This window comes from Nematolebias whitei, chromosome 22 (assembly GCF_014905685.2).
Source record: "Nematolebias whitei isolate Nwh7 chromosome 22, NemWhi1, whole genome shotgun sequence".
Classification (NCBI taxonomy): Eukaryota; Metazoa; Chordata; class Actinopteri; order Cyprinodontiformes; family Rivulidae; genus Nematolebias; species Nematolebias whitei.
Genome location: NC_056519.1, coordinates 12,791,206 through 12,816,300, shown reverse-complemented (window position 1 = coordinate 12,816,300; position 25,095 = coordinate 12,791,206). Strand labels below are relative to the sequence as shown.

General features: G+C 36.1%; 1 protein-coding gene across 1 annotated transcript in view; it reads right to left on the bottom strand.

The window, feature by feature from the left end:
* The window catches only part of exoc4 (exocyst complex component 4), a 125,411-nt gene that overhangs the window by 76,132 nt on the left and 24,184 nt on the right, over positions 1-25,095 (bottom strand). Inside the window, exons 9-11 of the mRNA XM_037695632.1 lie at positions 21,118-21,263; positions 19,836-19,924; positions 3,081-3,177 (exon numbers count right to left, since the gene is read on the bottom strand). Coding sequence (XP_037551560.1) covers positions 3,081-3,177; positions 19,836-19,924; positions 21,118-21,263 — 332 coding nt within the window. The remainder of the gene's footprint in view (positions 1-3,080; positions 3,178-19,835; positions 19,925-21,117; positions 21,264-25,095) is intronic.

Here is a 25,095-nt window from a genome sequence, read left to right as displayed (position 1 = left end):
TATATATATATATATATATTTATTTATTTATTTTTATTTTTTCCTGTAAGCAACTGATGATTCTCTGCACAGTTTGACACGGAGTGATGAACTATGATCTATTCTTCCTTCCCATTCTGACACCAATGAATCTGCTGTGAACATCTGGACAGTGCAACTTGTACAGGGTGAAATGTCTACTTTTGATTTTATTGCCTTTCTCTTTACTTGTGAGTGTTGTTCACAAGTTGTTGCCTTAATTTCTAAAGAACAAAACAGCACAACAAAAAGAAATGATAAAATATATATATATATATATATACACCGGTATATAGATTTGAGTTTTATTGCATTCTAGAAAACATCCCAACTTTTCTGAAAGTGAGGCTTGTAAATCTAAATTATGAATATAAAACAGGAACACAAGAAGAATATAAAGTTCAGCACTTAACTCCATTAAATGGTTGAGAACACAACACAACACACAAAATCATTTGCAATCAAACATTAAGACTTTGGTGTTTTATCTCCCACACACTGATACTGATTTCCTGTGCTGCAACCCCTAACTGCTTTTGTCATTAAAGCTGTCATGAGTGGCATGGCTTGCTGCAGGAGGTGTAGTGATCCATCAGTGGAGTGCCAGAGCTTTGCCATTAGAAAACCATCTGCAAGCTACAGCACTCCATTGGCACAAGAAGTCTGGAGAACCCAGGTGGAAGGGAGGGAGGGTGAAAGAGAGCAGTGAGCCCTGTGTTCGAGGCAGTTTGCTTTGATTGATATGAACCATTACAGACAACATGGGAGAAGTAGGCAGGGAGCTAGTCACCGTTTTATTTTTGGTCATTTATTCCGACAAAAGTGTGGCCATACCCATGTTAATAGGGCTGAGTGTCAGAAGACTAAGAAAAGTATATGAAGATAGGGAGCAACTGAGGCAGGATGAAAAACAAAACTGTGGTAACAAGACACAAACACACCATATGAAAGACACGTAAACACCATGTATTCTCTTTCAAGTTCATACAATTGTTACTAAATATTACTTTCTTTACAAAAATATAAAAGCATATTTATTAAAATTAAAAATAGTCAAAAATCAAACTATCAAATTAATGTTTTGTAGCAGAAACCTGCAAAGAAAAAACTGTTTTGTCTTTGGAAATGCAAATATCTTGAACTTTACTGAAATAATTTTATTTTTAAATATTTCAATAAAGCAAACATCGAAGAGTAAGCAACTATTTCTCCTATTAGGAGACTGCTATTTTGTGATCATTTTAAGGCTCACACGCTTTTGGATGTCCTGTTTATCTTGGAGCAAAATGCACCAAAACCATATTCACTTTGAGAAGCATCCTATTAATGTAATTTTATTAAAATTGATAACAAAACTTTAAATGTTTCCTTTGGTGAAAACTATGTTTTATTTGGAAAAAAGTCAATGGACAATTTTACAAATAAATATGTCCCAGCAGGGCATGTTTCAATAGCCTTCGTTTCGCTTAGCTTCAAACATTCAACCATCTAAATATTATAAATGAAAACAATACGGTAGTGCTGCTAAAACAATATGTTGTGTAGCTCTTTTGTACCAAAATATTGTTTGTCCTTATTCTTTGTAACAACGGATTTGTCTTCAAGGATGATCACTGAATAAGACAAGGATAAAAAAGCAATACAGCTACTGCTGCAAGCTGAAGGGGATATGAAGCAGTTTTGAAAGTCCAGTTAATCTTAAAATGACTTAATGGATGGATGTGATTTGATTCTCTAAATATAGTCTACAATTTTGCCCTACATGTCTTCATTTACCATATATTTCTTCTATGCATTTACTTGTGTTGTTGAACTATTGCACATAAGCCCAGATGGTCAGCAAGAAGCTATAGATCTCAGCTGACTATGTATTCGGGGTACTTGAACAGCCAAAACATCTGTTAACATGCCATGTTACAGCAAATGCAAGTAACAAAGTGAAAACAAAAAATATGCGGTTATCCTTCTTCTTATACATTAAGAATATGCAGCAGGATACAAAATGTATGTATGCCATTTTGAGTAGTGGAAAAACATCCCTGTTTAATGGGCTCTAAAAGGTAATGTATCACTGACTGCACAGCAATTCAATAAAACTGCTTTACTATTAGATTTCCTCTACTCTGCTGGGAATATAGCACTGCATGGAAAACTTCCAGACATTCAGAATGTTGAAACAAAGACAGACCTTCACAACTGCCAAATCTAAATGGAAAAAAGCAAAGTTGGGAAATCAATCCCAATTTTTGACTATATAAATAAACATTTTAACCAAGATGTATCACTTTAAATCATCTTTATTATACTGTACTAAACACAGAAAAAGCTAAAATCAATAGATAAGTCACTAAGAGGTCATACAATACAATTAGTCTGGCATTTTGCTGGTATTAAGTCATGTCTCAGGCATCATTGGTCTCAAGCAGCTTGACCAGTCCTTTTTGAAAGAGCTGCTTCAGTTGTGGACCCATCTTGTTAAGGTAATGGGATATTACTGTATTTTTCAGACTATAAGGTGCACTTAAAATCCTTTAATTTTCTCAAAAATCGACAGTGAGCCTTATACTCCGATGCGCCTTATGCATTAATTCTTGTTGTACTTACTGGCCTTGAACCGATTTTATGTTATACAGGACACTATAAAAATCGGTCAAAATGAACTTGTTTCACTTAATACGCCTTATAGTCTGAAAGATACGGTACCTAAAACCATCTACTAAAAGCTAAATATCTTGTCATTTATAGCTTTTTCCCCCCTGATTCTTCTAAAATGTAAATTGGTGGGAAATATACAGTTCGAAATTATATGTTTTTCTTGCTACATCTGTCACAAACTTGTTTAATGCTTTTGCCCAAACAAAAGATCTGTGCCATGACTAATTCACTTGTTTTGAATAAAACTGAATTTAGAATGAAGTCATGAGACTAGTGCGTCAGCAGAAATGCAATACTTTCTTCTGTTTGGTGTTGCTAGTACCTTAATAAACTAAAACCACATTTGGAGAACACTTTAAAATCAAATTTTTGGGGCTGGCAATTCAATAAAATGTTTATTGCTGTACCTGAGAAGAGGCTGGAAAATCACAGTGATGTTCCTTGCTCCTGGCTTACAGACAAACTTCATTTCCCCTCCTTCAATCAGGTTGTCATCAGCGCCACCTAAAAGACAAGAAACAGGACCTGACTTAAATATCAAAGCGGACATCCATTAAAAAGATAGTTGGTAGAATTTAAAACTGAAACCTCAATCTCATCTAAAAATGTGCAGCGTTTTCATTCACAAAACAATTCTGTCATTTGCTGAGCTGAAATATATCAAATAATGTCCACAAATGTAAAGAAGTGTGCTACCAAACCTCACTCAACACCGCTGCGCACACTGTGGAAGTTTAGTGTCTTTGTGTTCTTTATTATGTCAGTAGTATGTCTGTATACTGATAGCAAAGGTATATTCCACAAATAAAACTTTTTTTTTTTTTTACAAATTACATCTAAATCTTCCAAAATTATTTTCACTCGACGAGATTTGCTTTCATTATTTAGTTTATTTATATAATTATAAGAAGAACAATCTTTGCTTTGTGCTCATTTTGTTATGGATAATTATGAGTGGAAAATGTTTTTGTGATAACCAACCAATATTTTTCATTAGTCTTACATTATTGAATACAAGTTTTCAAAAATACTTAATCCTTGCAGAAGTAGGCTGCAACCATAACAGACACATCCCTCAATTAACATGGCCACTCCATCTCAACTCTAATTGCATTGCACATGCCCACTCCCATTTATGCCCCTACGTCTCTGAGTGGGTGAACCCCACAGCCAACAGGGTTAATCAGAAAATCATTGCCATGTAACATCCTGGAGGTGGGTGAGACTGCTGCAGACGGGGGAAAAGGTGAGATCACAGGGGAGAGAAGGAACACCAAAGCTCATTACCTCCACTCATCCAGAAGTAATCGATAGAATTGATAGAGAAGAAACTGCCACTTGTTGTCGATGTAGCAAAAGCAGCGAGAAAAGATTGTCCGTGTGTATGCACTGTTGTGCAAATGTTTTGAAAGAATATTACGCATGAATGCAGGTGTGCATGTTTACATAGAGGTACACTGGGTGTTAGCAAGCAAATAGTAAATGGCTGTTGTTAAGAACATGAAAACTGGAACTAGAAAAGAGCTGCACGACTGTCTTTATGAAGTAGATGAACTGTTATTTTATTAAATTTGTATTTGTAAAATTTGGAGCAGGAAATGATTTCGAAACCAATTTTCTAGAGTCAAACCAAGTTAGTCTGAAGCATTAACAGTTCATTCATTTTGCATAAGCTAATCTTTTTTTTAAATTTTTTTATAATAATAATAACAATGACGCACTGGCTGCATGTTCTTTTTACAGTCTGGTAGTAGCAAATATGAGATGTTTAGTGTTTAATATAAAGAACAAGTAAAGTTTTTTTTAAAAATCAAACAAAAAGGTGATCCAGTGGTTTGTAAAAGACTAAAGGTTTGTGTGCATGTGTGTCCTGAAATGGTTTTCAGTTCGACACAAAGCCTCACTATGCTGTTTCCTGATGTGTCATTTCCAAGATGAATGCAACCTTACAAAGCTCATGTGCTTCAATTCAAAGAGTCTGTGCAGCAGTGCGAAGGCCTGTTCAGCCTTACCTGTGCAGCCTGCCTAGCCTTGCATTCAAATGCATATCAGCCCCATTGTTCCCTCTGTTGGGCTTCTTAATGCATTTCTAATGGAACAAGTTTCATTTGACACATGTGGAAGACAACACTGTATTTCATTAAAATGACAAGAGACGCTTTCATTCCATCCCATACTTTTCAATCAAGGGGTTTTGATTCTGATCTGTTGCCGTGAAATTTCCCTCGCACGGTAAACCTACTTTTGTGTTGCTAAGAGAGGACAAAGATGAGGTCCAACTCACTCAAACTTTGTCTTTCTCCATCACATCATCTTCATCCTTCTTTTGGTGCCAATTCAATTAAGACTCAATTACAGCCTCCTAAAAAAAGCTGTCGCCAATGCACTTTCATGCTCATCCTCCCAGCTTCATCAAATCATGCACTTTTTCTTTTCTGACTCACAGATTATCAGTGTGAAAAGAACTGGCAAAACTTTTTTTTTCCATTTCCAACTTGTAAATACTCAAGTTTCCATGAATAACATCAGCACGTCACACACTTTGGAAAAGTTGGCGTTACTTGTTTGCTCCGAGAGCCACTTCCCAACTGGAAACTACACACAAACACGCACATCAAACAGACAACCGTGTATGCATTCCCAATGACAGCGACCAATTTAATTTCATGCTCTAAACATCTGCATCCGTGTCAGACAAAGGAGCGAAGCAAAGACCTCACTGATCCACTGGGTCTGGGACCGGCTGCCAACAGGGCATGGCACTGATGAATAATAATTAGGAACGTATTAATATGCATGAAATTTTCAGAGTTTTCTAGATGTGACAGTGTAGTTCAGGCTTTAGGTCAAAATGTCACCATACTGCAGGCAGTCTTGTTTCAGTATAGTCTGGTAAAGTTGGATTTTGTTAACAAAAGCTTGTGTGATTGAATTTGTGTGCTTGAGCAGTGTTGCTTAGATGAGTGTTTATGTCCATTTGTGTCTCTTGGGATGTAGACTGATCAAGGATTAGAGGATGTGGAGGAGGCATGGTGCTCAGTGGGATGGACACTGAAATCCAGGCACTAATTCTAATATAGCCAAACCTGACCAAAATCCCTCTTGAGGGCTGTAACTCTGTTTGCAAGACCAGTGCATCTTAGCAGACATGACACAAATATCCATAAGGGACACACAAAACATGCATATACCTATAGGATGTAAGGTTGCAAAAAGTAAAAAAACTAATTAAAAAAAAGACTATCAAAACTACACAGATGCCACAGGCTAAAATGCACTCCCATACACAGTGACACCCATTGACACCCCTATGGTGTCTACCCATGTACTCTCCAGCCCACATCTAATCAAGTCGGGCAGTGACTTAGTGAAATTGCATTAGCTACACTTTCCTGGGTTTGATGAGAAACAGTCTGATCCTGTGATGAATTCCGGCCAGCCACATTTTTTTGACGAAGAAAGAATGAACTTTAATGCCTTCTTTAACACATTTCTCTGTCTCCTGAGACCAGTGTGTCTGTCTGTCTGCATTTGCAGGTTTGTGAAAAAGGGTGAAATGAGGAAAGTCAAACAGCCAAGCAAAATAATTGATTGTAGTCCCCACCTTAAAGGAAGTTTGATTTGTGTCCACATATTTAAATAAATAGGAGGAAAACCTACTGAAAAATATTACTTACAGCAGATATTTCTCATATATACCTGTATATCTTATGTGTAGACTGATTAAATGTTTTTGGAAAATATATGAATTCCACTGCATTCTGAAATAACAGTGGTCCTTCGCTACTTCGCTCTTTCGCGGTATTTCAAAATAAGATTGGACATGACACACAATTGGCTGATTGATGGTTGAGCCATACAATCGGCATGGAATTTTTATTTTAAATAAATTATTTTGAATTACTTAGCACCTGCTGCACATTTGTGCAGCCAAGAGCTGCAGAAAAAGCTTCCTCCTGCAGCTTTGTGCAGCTCTTACTGCAGAATAAGCTTCCTGCTGCAGATGAACAGCTGATCAGCTGTTTGTGCAGAGTGGAGGAGTGGGCGTGGCCAAGAGTGCTGCAGGTGGCAAAGAGCAGACGAGGCAAGAAGCTGAAATCATGATATTCTGTAATCTTTTAGAGCATTTAGAGTATAGAAACATTATTTTAAATATTGCAAGTGTGGAAATGTTTTAAAATGCCTTCATATATATATATATATATATATATATAAAGATTTTTATAAAAAAGATTTTATTTGCAGTGAACATCCAGTAATATAAGATAATAAATAGTTCATTAAAACTATGTATTAAAGAGTAAATACCCCCTGCTTAATGTCATTTATGCTGATAAGCAATGCAGATAAAGAGTGAAAAATAAGTTAGAACATGCTAGTCCAGAAAATATAAAACATGTAACACATTTCTTAAGTAGTTGATTTTTCAGCTTCTACCTTCTGCAGGGGTAGACATAGCATGCAAACTCACGTGAAAGATTGGGCAACTGTTTTATGTTGGATGCCCTTCTTGGGCTCGAATCCACAGCAAAGATTGCAGCCCTTAACCACTGAGCTACCACAACCACTAATGCATTTCTTAAGCATTTTCTGAAAAACACTTTATTCTACAAGTACTACTTTCTTTTTGTACATTTTTACACAAACACTGTTTCAGTTTAAAGAAGAATACATATTACACAATTAATATTAATTCTGCTGCCACAGAGAACTGTTGTTATACAAACACTGACAGATGTGAATTCATAAAAAAATCTAGACCCATGAGACACATTGTGTGCCACAATGGCACTTTTAATTATTAATATAACTCAATTTACACCTGACTTTATTTATACTATAATTTATTTATGCAATTTATTCTCAGATGTGGGGCTGGATTTGATCTTGTGGTTGATGGAGCAGCAGATACCATTCCATCAAATTAATTTTAATAATAGAAGGCTCTCATTATGACCCAATCAGACATGAAGATGGTTTGAGTGGAATAGGATGCCTGGAATTGAGCAAAGATTCATGAATTATTGACACAGGAACCCATCTTATTAGTTCAGCAGGTCTCAGTTGTGTGAGTATGCAGCGACTGACAGTGAGCATGCACGCACATTTCAATGCATCTGATTTGTACATGGAAAATATGACCTGAATTGATCACGACCAAACTCATTTTCATAGCATAGCAGCCACAGACAAATGAGACCATTGAGGGCAAAAATTGGATTATCCTACATATTTCTGAGTATTTTCACCATTTAGTTTGAAATGTGCAGTGCTTGCCAACAGCAGATTAGAGACCTCAGTCAAAAAAAAAAGAAAAAGTACAGCCTATGCTTATGCATTTGTTAATAGTTTCTGTAAATATAGAAAAATGAAATGTTGCAGAATCCTACATTTAATTGCTGGATACATATTTGTGGTTTCACATGTTGTGTTCTACTTGCATGAAGGACAAGGTTAAGAATCTGTTTAATTTCTTTGTCGGTCTTCTGTCTGTCTCAGTCAGACTATAAAAAAGTGACCAAAAGGGTCATCGATTCTGTTGAATTAACCTCTTTTGGCTGTGTTGTGTTCAACTGTGATCACAACATGTGCATGGCTGTAGAGGTGCTACGCTTGCAATCTTCCAATTTCAATTATTTGTATTAGGTCATACATTAGCAATGATATTTGGTCCCTTCTTACATTAAAAAATGTATAGTAATTAACTTATAATACTCTGTTACTTTGTTGGAAAGCATAAACTTCCTTTACTATGTTTTGTTGCTTCTGCAAACCGTTATAATAGTATCCTGATGCATGCTCAATAATGCAGATAGAAAAATCTAAAAAAGTTAATTTTGGTCCTCTGGACATTCAAAAAAACAAAACAAAGCAAAACAACAACAAAAAATGTAGAAACATTTCATGTTTCATCCGAAAGACTTCCTCAGTCTGAGGTGCTGTATTCAGCTCAGTCTTATAAATAGTATATTCTCAGAGTGGATCAACCAGTTTGCTGTTGACAAACAAAACCAGCTGCTCACATGACCAAGAAGGACCATCAGCCTAACAATGGATCATTAGCACACTGATGGCTGTTTACTATTCACAGAGGGTTGAGTGATACTAGCAATAGTATCTGTTAGTATTTATTAGACAGTTGAACAGGGGACAGTTGACATGCGACTTATAATAGTACCATATTTTTTGCTGTATAAGTTGCAATTTTTGCATAAATTTGCAAGCCCTGCGACTTATACACCGAAGCGACTAATATACATTTTTTCCCCATATTTATAAACCAATTTTTGGCTGAGATCTGAAGATTTCATTCATTCTGAAAATGGAAAATATTGAACACTACCATTTTCAGCTGCTAGAGGGCCCTCGACTAACATGGCAAGTCAAGTGTCTCATTAATAGGTAAAAGAGGCTATTAATGAGACACTTGGCTTGCCATACCAAGCCAACTTCGTCTCTCTCCGGAACTCGTGGAGCAAATGTCAAATCAGTTGCATTTCGCCTTTCTGCCCAGGCAAAATGCAGCTGAGTTGACCATTAAAGTGCATTTATTAAAAAAGTTTAACTGAGACACACGTTTACTATAATGTCGATCAAACAAAAAATTGTTTTAGGCAGTTATCTTGTTATATTTGGACTGATGCAACTTATACGGCGTACGACATGTACAGCAGCAAGGACGGTAATTTATTAATTTATTTTAAGAATTATGATCTGGATTTTTGCAGCTGAAATTCCAACATCCTATTATTTCTGAGCCAAGTTAAACTTTGGTGAACCTACAGATAAGATTTCGTATCACTGACAAACGTTAAAAGCAATAGTGTTGGCTGTAGTGAATAGTTTTAAATGAAAAAAGCTTCCACATTAGAGAAGTCACTACACTACATCAATGAATTTAAAAGGGGGTGGGTAAATGGACTACATTTATATGGAGCTTTTATCCAAAGTGCTTCAGTAACATAAATGCAGTTCTTTTTATATAGCTCAATATCACAACTTTGCTGTGCAACCTTGCAATCTCAAACAGAATGCAACCACCTTTGCATTTAAACATCTGAGCAAGGAAAAAGGCTAAGTTTGTTAAGTATAATGGACAAAAGCAAGCAGGCTGCAAGAACTTACAGTATTTCAACTGTAACTGTGATTTGTTGAAGACATGGGAGAAATAAAAGTTCAGAAAACCAAGTGCCATCACACGTGATCAGACCCAGCAGGAGATATGGTAGCACACCACACAGCTCTACTTTACAGTAAAAACCTGCTGGACAGACACTGAGGATGTCAGAGATGTGTATAAGTGTGTGTTTGCCTGCCTAGACTACAACTGCTGTTAGTGTTGATGTCAAAGTCTTTACAGCATTAAGTTGCACATGTCCTTCCATTTATCTCTCCCTCACTCTATACACCCATTCATTTTCCTTTTTTTTTTTTCCAATCAAAAGTGTGAGATTAAAAGTAAACACAGAGGTGACAGTCAAAGCTAGCGATAATGATAGGTCCAGTGGTGATTAAAATAAGCCCCAGGCTAGGAGAATGAATTATGCTCCTTCACTCTGATTAAATGTCTGAACTGTGTAAACTATTATAATCTCCTTTTATTTTCTGTGTGTTGTCCTTTACATCGTTGTCATTCTGTATCAAGAATCCATTTTCTTAATGCATGTTTTCTCTAATATGCAAGTGTCTCCAACTTTGTCCTTAATAATGGCTGGACAGGGATTTAGGTGTGACACTGCTTGCTTCCTTCTAATGTCAGTTCTAATCAACTTGCAGAAACATTATTGTCTAAAAAAATGCAAAAAGGCTAATACTTCCAGTTATAACATACATAGCAAGGCAATTTATCTTTGAAGTGTACACATTGAAAAATACAATGCAGCAAAATGTAGATCTTCAAAGATGAATATGAGCACAATGTTAATTTGTATGATTATAATGTACATGACATAATTTGGTACATTCATCACAAATGGGCTTTTCAAATATTCTAGTCTTATATTAACTTTCACATATATGGGAAACAGTAAGAAAATATACATCTAATGAGTATCTAGTCATTTAAATGGTCCATTCTGTCTGTATGACAATTATTACCATATTTTTTTTCATAGCTTTCACAAAATTTGTTAAACAAAGCTCATCTTTAAATAATGACTCAACAAAACTCAACTGAATTTGTAAACAGTTCCAAGAAGAAATGATCGTGTTACTGTATAGATGGTTGAAAATGAAACAAAACAATAAAAAAATAAATTTAAGTCCTAGTAAGTTAAAAGTACAGAAGGAAAAAAAAGTGATTAAAATACAGAAAAAATGATTAATGTATTGAGATGTTTGTAGCTTGGCAGCAACTTAGCTCCAACGTCTTAGTAAACCTTTGATTTTTACATTTTCCTACATCAATGCTGGAAAAATGATCACTGAGCAATGTTCAGTCAAACACATAATGCTGCATTCCTAAAAATGATATGGTGTTTTGTCAGCACCTCATGTTTGCCCTTTAAATTTCTCTAATATTTTACACTAACCCATGAAAATCAAATATAAATGGTTTAACCCTACATTGAACTATAAATATTACAGTCAAAAATCCCCTAAGTAGCATAGCATGAAAACCATGGGGAAAACAATTTTAACCAGTCAGTGATCAATAAAAAAAAAAAAAGCATTAAGATCTACTGCAACAGGGTTTTAATGTCACTAAGTGCTGATCTAGAGCATGGGATGGGATCTCATTAAATATGCACAAATAAACAAACTGTGAATGCAGACCTTCCAGTCTAAGGATGACCACTTTATCTGCTTATCAACGGCAGCAGTAGTTACGTAAAAATTTAGTTTCTTTAAACTGATCTCCCAAAATGATTTATTTTATCTTGATTTAGCACTTCAGTATCACAGCAACAAGCTCAGTGAAGTATACAGAAAAAAATCCAATATTATTGTTCTAAAACACAGCTCATTTTCCACACAGTTTCCATGTTTCACTCCAATTCAGCAACAGAATGACTGTAATTCAATAACTGGCCCCACAACAGATGATAATCTAACTGTGAAGTTTATGTGTCTGTATTAGTGTGTTTTTGTGTGCTAGCAGAGAAGCTTAGGGGAATCACAGCTCAAACATTGTTTTAAGCATTATCATATTATGTCTATTTACAGTCAAATTGAACATGATAAGCCCAAACACATGAAACATAACCACTAAATAATGGGACATATTGTAATGTGTTTGTGTGACTTTTCCCACAATGTGCCAATCTGTTCTGAACATACTTTCCTCAGTATGTGTGTAAAAGAGCAACACCGTTTATTTTATAGACAAACCTAGTTATATTGCTGCATGAATAAAAGGTATAGTAATGGAGTAAAGAGATTTTGGCATATAAGGTGTATAGAACATCACATTCAAGTGATGGTCATGTCAAAGCCTTAGATGACAGGCATACTTGATGACCTGCATGACTCTTTCTGTAATGTTGAACTGAGAAAAAACGACTTGTTTAAAGGGTAGTTTCCAGGATCCAAATGGATAAAAACACAATGATAGCTTGATGATATTCTGTAAAAGAAGAAAACTATTACATTTTTGTTCCATCATTTTGTATTCTTTCCTTGGGCAAAAGGAAGTCAATTAGAAAAATACCAAGAATCTCCACAACTGCTTATTTCCCTTTGGCTTGAGGTATTGTTTTAGACGAATCCCAAAGCTCTACCCTACTTAAATTGTAAATATATTATATTACCTCTTTATTATAATTGTACACCTATCAAATCATCTGTTGCACCTTAATGATGAAAAATTTCCATTGGATTTGGAAACGAGCAATTAGGTTTCTTGCAAAAGGATAATGATGTTCATTGCACAACTCACAGTGCTGTTTCTAATTTTGATTTAAAGTAGCCTGAGGACTGAGTCAATTTATAAATCAGTTAAAAGAAAACTCCAACTCCACATCCAATTTAAAGTGTTTGCCTAAATTTTAAAATTAAGCAAAACGCTACTGCTTTTGCAAGCTATGTATTCATTTCCCTCCTCTGAAATAAAAATAATATATCACATACCTTTGCAGATATTATTCCATGTTAGGTCAAAGTTAGGCACAATTGCTGCTTCATTGGAGAAAATGAAAAGTAGCACATTTCAAAAGTAAAAAAAACACATTGCTATGAAACATTAAACTACAACAGATTGTCTCTGTAGAAGATAAAAGCAACAAACGGGGAAAAAAAAATGAGATGAGAGCATCAATAAAATCTAAACAGACTTTTTTTTTTGACATTTCAACTTAGTAATCCTGTAATAACAATTGACTTTTTTGCCAACAAAGTCCAATTCTATCTAAAGTTGCATTTATGACTGTGATTAATTATAATTACAATGTCACTGTGGGTCGAGTATTGATCACTCCGCTAGATGAAGGAATGATTCTTGAAAGATGCCAACAGAGGTAAAAAAAAAAATTACTTCAGGAAAAGCAATACTTGAAAATGCAGTCCAGTGACTATACAACTAAACCAGAAGTTTACATACACCTTTTAAAAAGACTTGCATTTTGTTCACACTGTCTGAAATTAAATCAGAATAAACGTTTCCCCTTTTAGGTCAATTAGAATTACCAATTTTTTGTTTTTATATTTACAAAATGCCAAAATAAAAAGCGTGAGATTTTTTTAAGTCAATTTTTATAACTTTCTTCAAAGTCAAAAGTTTAAATACAATAAAATAACTATGCTTGTAAACAATTTGGGACATTTGATGTCATGTCTTTGGATGCTTCTGATACGTTTATTGATAACATCTGAGTTAATTAGAGACACACCTGTGGAGGTAATTTAAGGAACACCTGAAACACTGCTTCCTTGTGTGACATCATGGGAAAGTCGAAAGAAATCAGCCAACATATCAGGAAGAGAACTGTGGACTTGCACAAGTCTGGGTCATCCTTGAGTGTGATTTCCAGATGCCTGAAGGTGCCTCGTTCATCTGTACAAACAATTAAATGCAAGTACAAACAAGACGGGAATGTCCAGCCATCATACCGCTCAGGAAGGAGACGTTTTCTGTTTCCCAGAGATGAGCGTGCTTTGGTCCGAAATGTGTGAACAAAAGCAAAAGACCTGATGAGGATGCTGGCTGAAACTGGTATGTGTGTCATTATCCACAGTGAAACGAGTACTGTATCGACATGGGCTGAAAGGCCACTCTGTTAGGAAGAAGCCATTACTTCAAAAGAAACACAAAAAAGCCAGAATAATGTTTGCAAAAGTACACAGGAACAAAGACCCTAATTTTTGGAGACATGTCCTGTGGTCTGACGTAACTAAAATTGAACTGTTTGGCCATAATGACCATCGCTACATTTGGAGGAAAAAGGGAAAGATTGCAAATCTGAGAACACCATCCTGACTGTGAAGCACGGGGGTGGCAGCATTATGTTGTGGGGTTGTTTAGCTGCAGGAGGGACTGGTGCACTTCACAAAATAGGTCATCATGATGAAAGAACATTATGTGGAAATACTGAAGCAACGTCTCAAGACATCAGCCAGGAAGTTGAAGCTTGGGCACAAATGGGTCTTCAAAACAGACAATGGCCAAACTGGTTACAAAGTGACTCAAGGAGAACAAAGTCAATGTTTTGGAGTGGCCATCACAAAGCCCTCATCTCAGTCCTATTGAAAATGTATAGCCAAAGCTGAAAAGGCATGTGCGAGCAAGGCAGCCTACAAGCATGGCTCAGTTCCACCAGTTCTGTCAGGAGGAATGGGCCAAAGTTCCTGCCAACTATTGTGAGAAGCTTGTGGAAAGATATCCAAAATGTTTGACCCAAATCAAACAGTTTAAGGGCAATGGTACCAAATACTAATGAAGCGTATTTAAACTACTGATTTTGAAGAAAGTAATAAAATTGCCTTAAAAAATTCTCACTCTTATTATTCTGGCATTTCGCAAATAGAAAAAAAAAAGGTAATCCTAATTTACCTAAAACAGGAAAAGTTTACTCTGATTTCACGTCAGACAGTGTGAAAAAATACATATGTTATCGTTTTAAATAGTGTATGTGAAGTTCTGGTTTCAACTGTACATTACAAATTAATTTAAGATAATTAAAGAGCAACCTTACATATGTATTCAAACAAAGTCTTGTGATTGGTCGCCTCAGAACAGACACCTGTGTTAGTTTGAAAGTATGTGAGGATGATGCGTTTCTTGACAGCCCTTTGTAAAGACACCATCATCCTCTATAGTGGCTTTCTGAAAACTCACCTGTCTGGATATACAGGTGCATCTAAAAAATTTGAATAACATGAAAAAGCTCAATTTTCTTGTAAGCCCTAATCATCAAAATTACAATAAATAAAGGCTTACAATATTCAAGGATTCAAGGACTTTTTTTTTATTGTCATACCAATATGTCACTCTGTGTATGAATATATTTAGTTTTGAGTTTCACTTTCTGAAATGACTGACAAAAATTATTGAACTTTTTCAGAAAATTCTATTTTTTTAGATGCACCTGTATCACTTTCCACACCCAGCAATCACAATGCCAAACAGTGCAACATCACACATCATTTGGCAGAAACATCTTGTTTGTTACTACACCTTATAAACAAACACATACACACTTATAAGAGCTTATGCCTTTCAACATCTGCTGCCCCCACCCTCATATCCCACGCCACCATCACCTACACACCAGCACCTCCCACAAGACATTTTTTCCATTTGCACCTCTTTTCCCCACTCCCCTTGATTGGGCTGTACAAATCAGCTTGACAAGAAACACCACTTCTGGTCACCCCACTTTCCTCCCCCTGCTCCTTTCTGTGTTCCTGCCTCTGTCATGGGAATATAACACTGTTATACATAAACAAGAAGTCTCCAACACCAGACAAGCTATTCGTTTGTTCGCCAAAGAGCTAAAATTATGGAATGAGTAAAAGAAGTGCTGTTTGTAACAAGATTGCTTTGATAAAAATATCCAGCCAGACTGATTTTTCTTATTTTCTAGACACTGTGGACAAGTCAATTTGAATATTGACATCAAAACAGAAAATGCGAAAAACAGATAAAAAAACGGATTACTACAACAGCTTAGGAAAAAAAAAGTGAGAAGGGAGGGCACAGAAAATAAAAGCACTAAACTGCACCTTCAGAAAACCTGGTAATTTTAAAACGTGTATGTTGTTTACGTGGAAATCCGAGGCAAACATGAGGTGACAAGGAGAATGTGTGCTTTCACATGGGAAGAGATTGTTACTTCAAACATGCCCCAGAGTAAGGCAAAGACATGCAAGACACAATAAAATGATCAACACAAAAGGAAGTAAATAATTATATATATATATACAAACTGCTGTATGGTGCATTGCAACACTGCAGTAGTTATTAGGATATATTTGCACTTCACCTCCCAGATGACCACTGCGGTACTCTGATGTCTCCACACAACATAGTGGCAATAAAAAACACAGGCCAAGGATCTTAAAGTGTAACAGCTGGATGACATACAGAGGAACATGAGGAATGGTAACGCGTCTCTAAATGATTTTTTTTTTTTTATCATTTATTCATGAAGAAAAAGATTGAAACTGGGTGCAACTCTTTGACTCTGAAGTAGTGCTCTGCATAGGATATGTGAACACCCCGACACAATACCCGTATACACACAGTCATTTACACAAACAGCTGAGGATCTGGCGTGTGCGTAAAAGCAAGGCTCGCATTCTTTAGGTTCAATACATATATTCAAATCACAAATTCCAGATGTGGCCACATATGGAGCTGTAAATGAAGTCTTTAGATGAAGCATTGGACTAATTGAAGCATACACAATGAGAAGGAAAGCAATTAAGGCCCTCCTGTGCGTTTGTATGTGGGGCATGTGAATATGTGCCTGAAAAGCTTTAATAATGATATATGGTAGGCCCATAAAACACTCAGGAGACATGAATTACAGATATTACAGATTAATTTCAAGCCATTAGAGATCTGAAACGGTAGATGGGCTACAAAAACATTACACGTGATTACATAAAAACAGCTGCTCTGTGGTTTAGTAACATAGGGTCTGGGAACTTTGGTACAGATAGCTGGAACACTGCAACTGCTCAAAGAGGAGTGTTTTTCATTAATAAGAATAGGTTTTAAGTAAGTTCAACATATTAGCAGAATCCATGCATTATGAGGAGCCTCTGTCTGATTCAGGCAGGCCACGTAAGATCTGCTCACTGGGCTGTTGGAGTTGGAGTTGATGACTCAAACTTAACTCACTTTTATGAGAAAAGTAAGAAAGTTTTTCATTGCTGTTTCAATGAATTCTGAAAGTTTGTGACTAAGCAACCAGTGAGGTGTGGCAGCCCAATTGTGAAAATCAGAACTCATTCGTGTGTACATATCATGAAAAACTGTTTCCTAAGCTCTGCTCATTAATTCATTGCCCACCTCAGCTTGCTTTGTACATACCCATACTGCCCCCATGTTTATGATTTAATCTACTGGAACACACTTGTGAAATAAAGATATTTGGACCAGCTTCTTTACAACTACAGGTAGTTATCATTAGTGTGGCTTTAGACTTGGACAAAATTCAGCTCTTAATACAGGTTGAAGATGCCCAGAACCAAACTGAGAAGGGTCCATAATGGATGTGAGACACACACAATGACTAACTTTTTGAAAATGTTCAAAATTCAAGCAAGCATTTACAACTCAAGCAAGAAAGCTGACACCCCACAAACGTTGCAAGACATTCTGGAGATTTACTTGTGAATGTTGTTAGCGAACTGATCACCAGCAGAAATAGTTCAATGAGATATTACTTCAAAAAGACATATTGCTCTGCCTCAGAACTCGTTTTACTGTCTTTGAGCAAGCAGCTTAAGTTTTAAAACATATGTTGCTTCTGAAGTATATACATCAAGCAGATGATAGTTAAATTAACTAGTCATTACAAACCACTTTAATAGTAATGTACAGATGGAGATGTGTAATGATTGCATTTGTAAGCATAATTTAATTTGGTATAAACAATAAAGATAATTCTTAATTACTCTGAAATTCCATAATAAGACATTTTCATCAAGTACAAAAGCAAGTTCTTACAGACTATAAATAAATCTGTAGTTGCAGTATTTGGTCGTGTTTTTAATTGTTAAATATGGATATACTAAGTGGACATTCAAAACATAAACTCCAACACTGTGTTGTTAAGCATTAGAGTTCTTACCGTAACTATATATTTATGTGTGTGTATTTTTCATTTAATTTTACTTTATTTTCAAATAAAGCACAGGAGAAAAAAATAATAAAAGACTTCAGTAACACCAAATGGAAGACTGAAAGACACACATGACTAATCTTTAGACGGTGAGTAATCCCAAAGCCAAAAGCATTCATCAGCTCAATCGCTCACTTCTTACTCTTTTCCTCTCTCTCTGACTCGTTTAATTTGAAGAGAGAGGAAAAAGTCCCTTTCTACACAGTCACAATACATATTTTTCTAATTTCTTCCCTCTGAAGTCTCTTAATGGCTTCTTCACTGGACCCTGATGAAAACAATGACTTTTAACCTTCCTGCTACTCTCTCTCTCTCCCATCCAGCTTTCCTCTCTTTCCATCACAGTCGACTTATTTCACTTTCTAAATGATTTTTTACTCCTTCAATCTCTTTTCAGCTATTCAGGCCCAGGCTCGGGCTTGTGGCCAGTGCTACACATTGTGACAGGTGAAATGAAAGCCAAGAGAAATCTCATCTTCTTATAAACGCTCCGAGGCATTCAGTCAGTCAAAAAAAATGTTTTTCCCCCCCACCTTCTTTCTTAGGCACTGACAGATGGAAGAAGAAAGACATGGCGTTTTTTTTTAGGAGGACCATTTGAGATTTTCTTTTATCCACAGTTAATCAATGCTGTTCTATTTTATATTTACAGACCCACTGCAGCATTACCTTTGAGAAAAAGAACTACAGCCTACATTGTACATTCTTTTTCAAGTTTGCTATTGTCTGGTTGTTTTGTCAAGTCAATACCTAAAAAAATAAAGCCAATTCTACATCATGTAAAGCATTTTCCACAGTTATTAAAGCCTGCTGTGCAGATACTACGAAATGTTTCCAGTTGAAGTTTTTCAAATTGGATATCTTAAAGGCACTTTTGTATCGTTTTGTTTAATCTCCTCACTTTTTTATTTTAGTCATACAGTGTCAGCTAGAAGTTTGATGTGAAATAAAAGGTATAGCAGCAGACAGCAGCAAACATCACCATCAGGCACTGCTGATTGAAACCTCAAGGTCATAGGCAGATGAACAGAGAGCCAGAGAGTGAAAAACAGAAGAAGTAGGGGCAGCCAGAATAGTTTCAGCTCTCCGGGGTCTAGCTGTGTAGCTCACTCACTGAGCTATTTTGTGCGTGTGAATGTGTGAGTGAGAAGCTTTTTAAGGCCTCTCCCTGTGGGCGGATTCTGCAAAGTCACCCCGTTCTCTGCATCTCGTCAATCTCTTTCTGTATCGCTGCATGGCGCTCCACACTCCTGTTGTCTGCCTTTTTGTTCCTAAGTGCAGCTCCTCGAACTGTGACATGCTCTTTCTGTCTCCAGACACCATACACCACTCTCTTTCATACGCTCCATTCCAACTCTTCACCTCAATCACCATCCCCCTCACACACTTTCACCTTTACCAAATGTGACCAATTCGCCCGAACCTCACCACTTTCTTCTACTCTGTTCCTTTTCAATGAAGTACACGTGAAAACAGCTCACCTCTTTCTAATCTCTGCACATTATTTGCAATTAAAAGCATATGTCATTTCAGTTTACACATCTCTATTTCTACAGGTTATGTTTCCATTGCTTTATTCATAACCTTCATCTGTTTTATTAATCCATTCACTTGACCTCGGCTTTCATTCTTTGCTCACCCTGCTCTTTTCAACAATATCCTTCACACAGCAGACTTGTCCAATTTATTTCTCTGCCATATTTGCCCCCCTTTCACTCTTCTGTCAATTCCTTTCTCTCCCTTTGACACATTCTTCATTTTTCCCCTTATCTTTATCTTACTCTCTATCCACGCTTCCCAATTCCAACTATTAGGTGGTCCACTCTTTAACCCTATGCTCCGTTCCTCTGTGCAACCCTCAATCCCTCTCCTCACCTTGTAATTCTCCACTTTTGCTGTACAGCTCTCGCCTCTGCTCTCTCAGGTAGGCACTCATGCTGATGGCATGGGAAGATGATTCAAACCTACAGGACACACAAAACATTCAATAATGAAAAACACAACAATACAATGTCAAGATGCACCGTTGTAAAATTACAGGGCAGATTTGTTGCACCCACTTGTTGTACACTGTATATATTAAATATGGCTGGTATAAATGAAAACTGAAACTGTGAGAGACATTTCATTAGACTGGCGGAAAAAATAATATGTGACACCTCTAATACAACTAGAAACCTATACATATGAGATACAATGTGATATGGTATAATACAATATGATGTACTTTATTGACTCCTTGGGAAAATTTGTTTTTGACTCTGCTATCCCAATAGCTGCCTTTACAACTATTACACAAATAAACCAGGCATAAACACAATTAACCTATTGGCCAAACATCACAAATACCTTTTTTTTTTATATATATATAGGAATAAAGATTAAAAAAATAAAAAGTGATAGTGTTGCATGATTCCTACTACAGTACCAAGATGCATATTGCACAACTTATTCAGCTTTGGAAACATTAATTAACATTTTGATTACTGTGAGATGAAATGAGTTATATCTAGTATTAATACAGGTACATTTACCCATGTTTGTTTTAATCAGTATCAATTACAGGTCATACTTTTGTTTTTTACTAGTATGTAAAAGGTAAGGAAAAAACACTTTATTTTGATGAAATTAAATAAACTAGATTTATCCCTGGTTCCCTAAAGTCCTTGAACTCAAATGGTCATAAAAGGTTATGATTTAATAAACGTAATAAAAAAACTTATTTAAAGCCAGCATCCCCAATTTCTCCATTATCATCCTTGTGCTACTAATATTTTAAAAAGCTGACACTAACAAATCAGTACAGGTGAAGAGAGCCGGTCTAAGAATGAGACTATAATTCAACTAAAATGAAGATGCAAACTACCGTAATTAGATTTTACCACCATCCTGTTTAAATGTTATTTGTTACTACACAATAAGTCTTTATTTTTTTACAGTACAGATTTTGCTTTGTAAGGGGAAAAATTGAATAGATGAAAAGAAATCCTGTTCTGTAGAGAAAATTAAAATTTATTAATAATAAATGTATTATTGTGGCTCTAAAACCCAGTTTTCTTTGTTATAAACATACTTTACAGGCTGTACATAATGCACTTTCCACGTTTTTCTTTTTGGTGGGGAACATGAACAATAGTGAAAAGAACGTGATTCTTACTTGAAGAGTGACTGCTTGGCACGCTGTGGTCTTTTCTTAGCAAAGAAAGCAGCAAACTCGCTGCCTGTGCTGGCATAAGAGAGCTGTGCCGAAGGCTCCGTGGCACTGCGGCTGTTCTTCACATCCAGATACTCCATCAGCAGAACCTTAACAAAACAGAGCACTTTGTCAAAAAGTACAAAGCAGTAGAATAAAAGGATATGAGAACTTTTTCATTGTATAATTGGTGGGGAAATGTCCTTCAACCAGGTGAAATGTTTGTTTTTTTTAATCTTTCGACATATTTGCTGTGTAGCCCAAGCAAATGCTCCTGTTTTCTAAAAGTGATTTGAGATACAAAGTTGAGCTAGAACAATAAAGGGTAGTCAACAAAGTGCATCTTTTGACAATGTCATATTTGGTCATTTTGAAGAAAGCAATATTCTTCAAGAAGCTTATCAAATCTGAAAAAAATGATACAACTGTCCAACCATCCATCCATCCATTATCTTTACCCGCTTCTTCCTTTTTGGGTCGCGGAGGTCACTGGTGCCCATGTCCAGCAATCACTGTGCGAGAGGCGGGGTGCACCGTGGACAGGTTGCAAGTCCAATACAGGGACACATAGAGACAAACGAGACAACCATTCACTCTGTCACTTACACCTAGGGACAATTTAGAGTTACCAATCAGCCTAACATGCATGTTTTTGGTCTGTGGGAGGAAACCGGAGTACCTGGAGAAAATTCACACATGCACGGAGAGAACATTCAAACTCCACCCAGAAAGGCTCCCGGACCGGGACTTGAACCGGAGCAATGTGCTTGCTGAGAGGCAGCAGCTCTACCAACTGCGCCACCGTGCTGCCCTGATACAACTGTCAATGTTAAAAATCTGCAATTCTTAGACTGAAGCAACAAAAAAAAAAAAAAGACGAAATATGGAAAATAATTAAGAGGTTAAACCCTAATATTTTACAGTTAATAATTGTTTTTGCAATCAAAATAACTGGTCTAAGAAAAAAATATATATATACAAATATATTTCAAATGAGGCTTTAAACAGAAAAAGTCAGGGATGCCAACAAATGTTTTGTTTTTTTTCTAATCCTACAGAGTTAGCAAATAATCATAGTGCAGTATATTTAACAACAAAGCAAAAAGCAAAGAAAACGCGTCAGAAAACATGTCACTGATAATACTTTATTATTCTCAGGTCAAAATCATATGTCTTATCTTTATTACATATAACAAATATGAAGAAAGATCCAGTCCCCAGTACAGAAAGAAGCTACTGACATGGCACTATACTTTGGATGACATTTTTTTTTTGTCTTCCAGTTCCCTGATCTGTCTACATGATCCATGCTGAAATCCATCAACGTCTGATCGTGCTTCATAAAAATCTTATCAACTTCTAACAATAGTCTGGAATAAGCACATTGGAACTCTGTACAGACAGAAAACGTTCACTTCCTCTATCAGTCTATCTGTACGTTCCCGCTGATTCTTTCATTTGCTCTCATTTTTCAAAGTCTCTTTAGGATTCATTTCTCATTTCTCACGTTTCTATTTTTTCCCCATTCTTCTTCTGTCTACTCCAGTTCATATTTGGCCCACTCTCTCTCATCTCTTCTCACCCTTCATTCCTTTCTTTGTGAATGCTTATGTTCCAAAATAGCTTCCCCTATCTAATAGCTTCATAATTTATCAGGGCCATTTAGCCTGTGTGTGTCTAATTCAGGAGTGCTGTGTGGGTCAGCCCAGAACGGGACAGGAGTAATGGCTGAGCAGATGGAGATCCGTCCCAGCCATAATGATGTAATTAACGCTGTGGAGAGCAACCCCTGCACGGGAAAGCCTTCACGTTGATATCGAAATTCAAGTTTAAACACAAGTGTGCATTCACAGAGCTCACCCATGAAAACACAAAGCAAGAATTTAAATACTTTGGTGCTTCTGAGTTATCTAAAGATTTATTAAGATCTTATCTATGGACCAAAACCAAATCATGTTTTTTGCAGAAAAAATGTAGAACTTAAGTTGGATATAAAAAGTTCAAAAAGTCTGGGGATTTAAATTTAAACAGATGATAACTATCTTCACCACACATTTGATTCCATTCAAATTCAGCTGCGCCCATCAACAAATAATAAGCTTGAAGCTTGATCACTTAAGCCCTCTTGAACTGGCAACACCAGAGTGACCACTTGCTACCAGCCTCACACTGCAGCTAATCCTACCTGTGTGTTAATTACTAATGAGGAGATGATAGCGCACTCGCTTGCAAGCTAACACCTGAGCAGACCTAATGAAATGCCAGAGCCAGGCAGACGACGGGGCTCCGGCCCTTCCTAAACTGCATTAGCTCTGAGACAGAGTGAACTTTGGAGGCAATTAACTGGACTGCTCAGAGAAAAAAGATAGAGCAAAAGAGAGATGAGAGGCAGAATGTAGAAATGAGGAAGTGAGTGAAAGAAGAGATAACAGTGAGAAAACAAACTTTAGAGGATGGGAAAAGCAAAGCATTACATGCAGATGCTGGAAAATGACAAAAATAATAAAGACATTGTGGCTGTAAATACAGAGGAGAGAAAACAAATCAGAAAATCATTTTACAAAGTCAACCAACATCACCACAAATCTTTCGATATTTATTTACAGTTAATGAGCTACAGCTATGAAAGGTTCTCTACTAACTAAAGTTATTTTGTTGCAAAGCCAATTAACCACAAATTAGATTTTATTCATGCTTCGAGACAGAAGGGTGACCTTGATTCATTACATCTCATTTTTACTGTTTTTGTAAACAAATTATCCAGAAAAACATGACAACTCCAAAGAAAGGGCACCTAATACAAATAATTTTATTTAAATTTTATTGTAAAATCAAACATTTTGAAAGCAATTTTGGTCAAATTATGTTTTAATGTTGGAATATGCTATTTTGAAGTTTGACTATGAGCATATTTTTAGTCATTTAGTTGTCGGTTTGTACATTTCTATACATTTTCACACTTCCATTTCTCCTACAAATCAAGTAATTTATTGTACATAATTATATATACACATAAACTAAGTGAGTAAAATCACTTGTGCCACCCTAAGTCTGTTCCACAAACACAAGGTAAGTCAAAGTTGCCTAAAGGATATTGTACAAAATATAAACTGATGTCAAGTTGCTTATTATGTAATAAATACATTAAAGCTCTAAAATGTACAGATGTAGAGTCTTGGTAAAAAAACAAAAAATGCTGCTTTTAAGGAACAAATGCACTGTATATATTTTTTTTCATATATATATATATATAAGTTCAGCAAACCTATTTGCTACTCAGAAACTGGCTGTACTGCTACTGTTTACTGGTTCATCTACAAACACCCAATAAAAGGTGTTAATCTGTCACAAGTTTCAACTCATGCATGAGATAAATTTAAACAGAGAAAAATAATACTGACTGTTGAAAGCTACGACAGAACTCACACAAATGAAAAATAATAAAGGAAAGTAAAATGTGCTATTTGAATATGAATAGAATGATAAACAGAAATAGGCACACATACGTATGCAAAAAAAAGCACCAAAAAAAAAGGTATGAAAGAGGGTAGAAAAAAGTAAATAAAAAGGAGAATTGAGAACATTATGATGCAGAAAGGGAAAGGTCTTTCACAGCCAGCTCTGCAATGATCAGTGGCATAAAAAAGATTGCCAAAACATTGTTTAGCTTTAGTGACTGCACCCTAAGTAGCAAAATAATGCACAGCTCCAGGTAAACAAGTAAACAAATTCAATGGTCCACAGTATTAATTGGTAATTAGCCCTGCAGTTCATTTGTGCCTCTTCTCATTTAGTATAAAAACCCTGGAGCTTTGATGAGGTCTGACGCAAGTAAAGCAGATATTGGAGAACATAAAAATAGGGGTTCATAGCCATAACACAACTAAAGTCTTAACACTCGCTCCGTCTTAATACCCAGATCACGAAGTGAAAACAGACTCT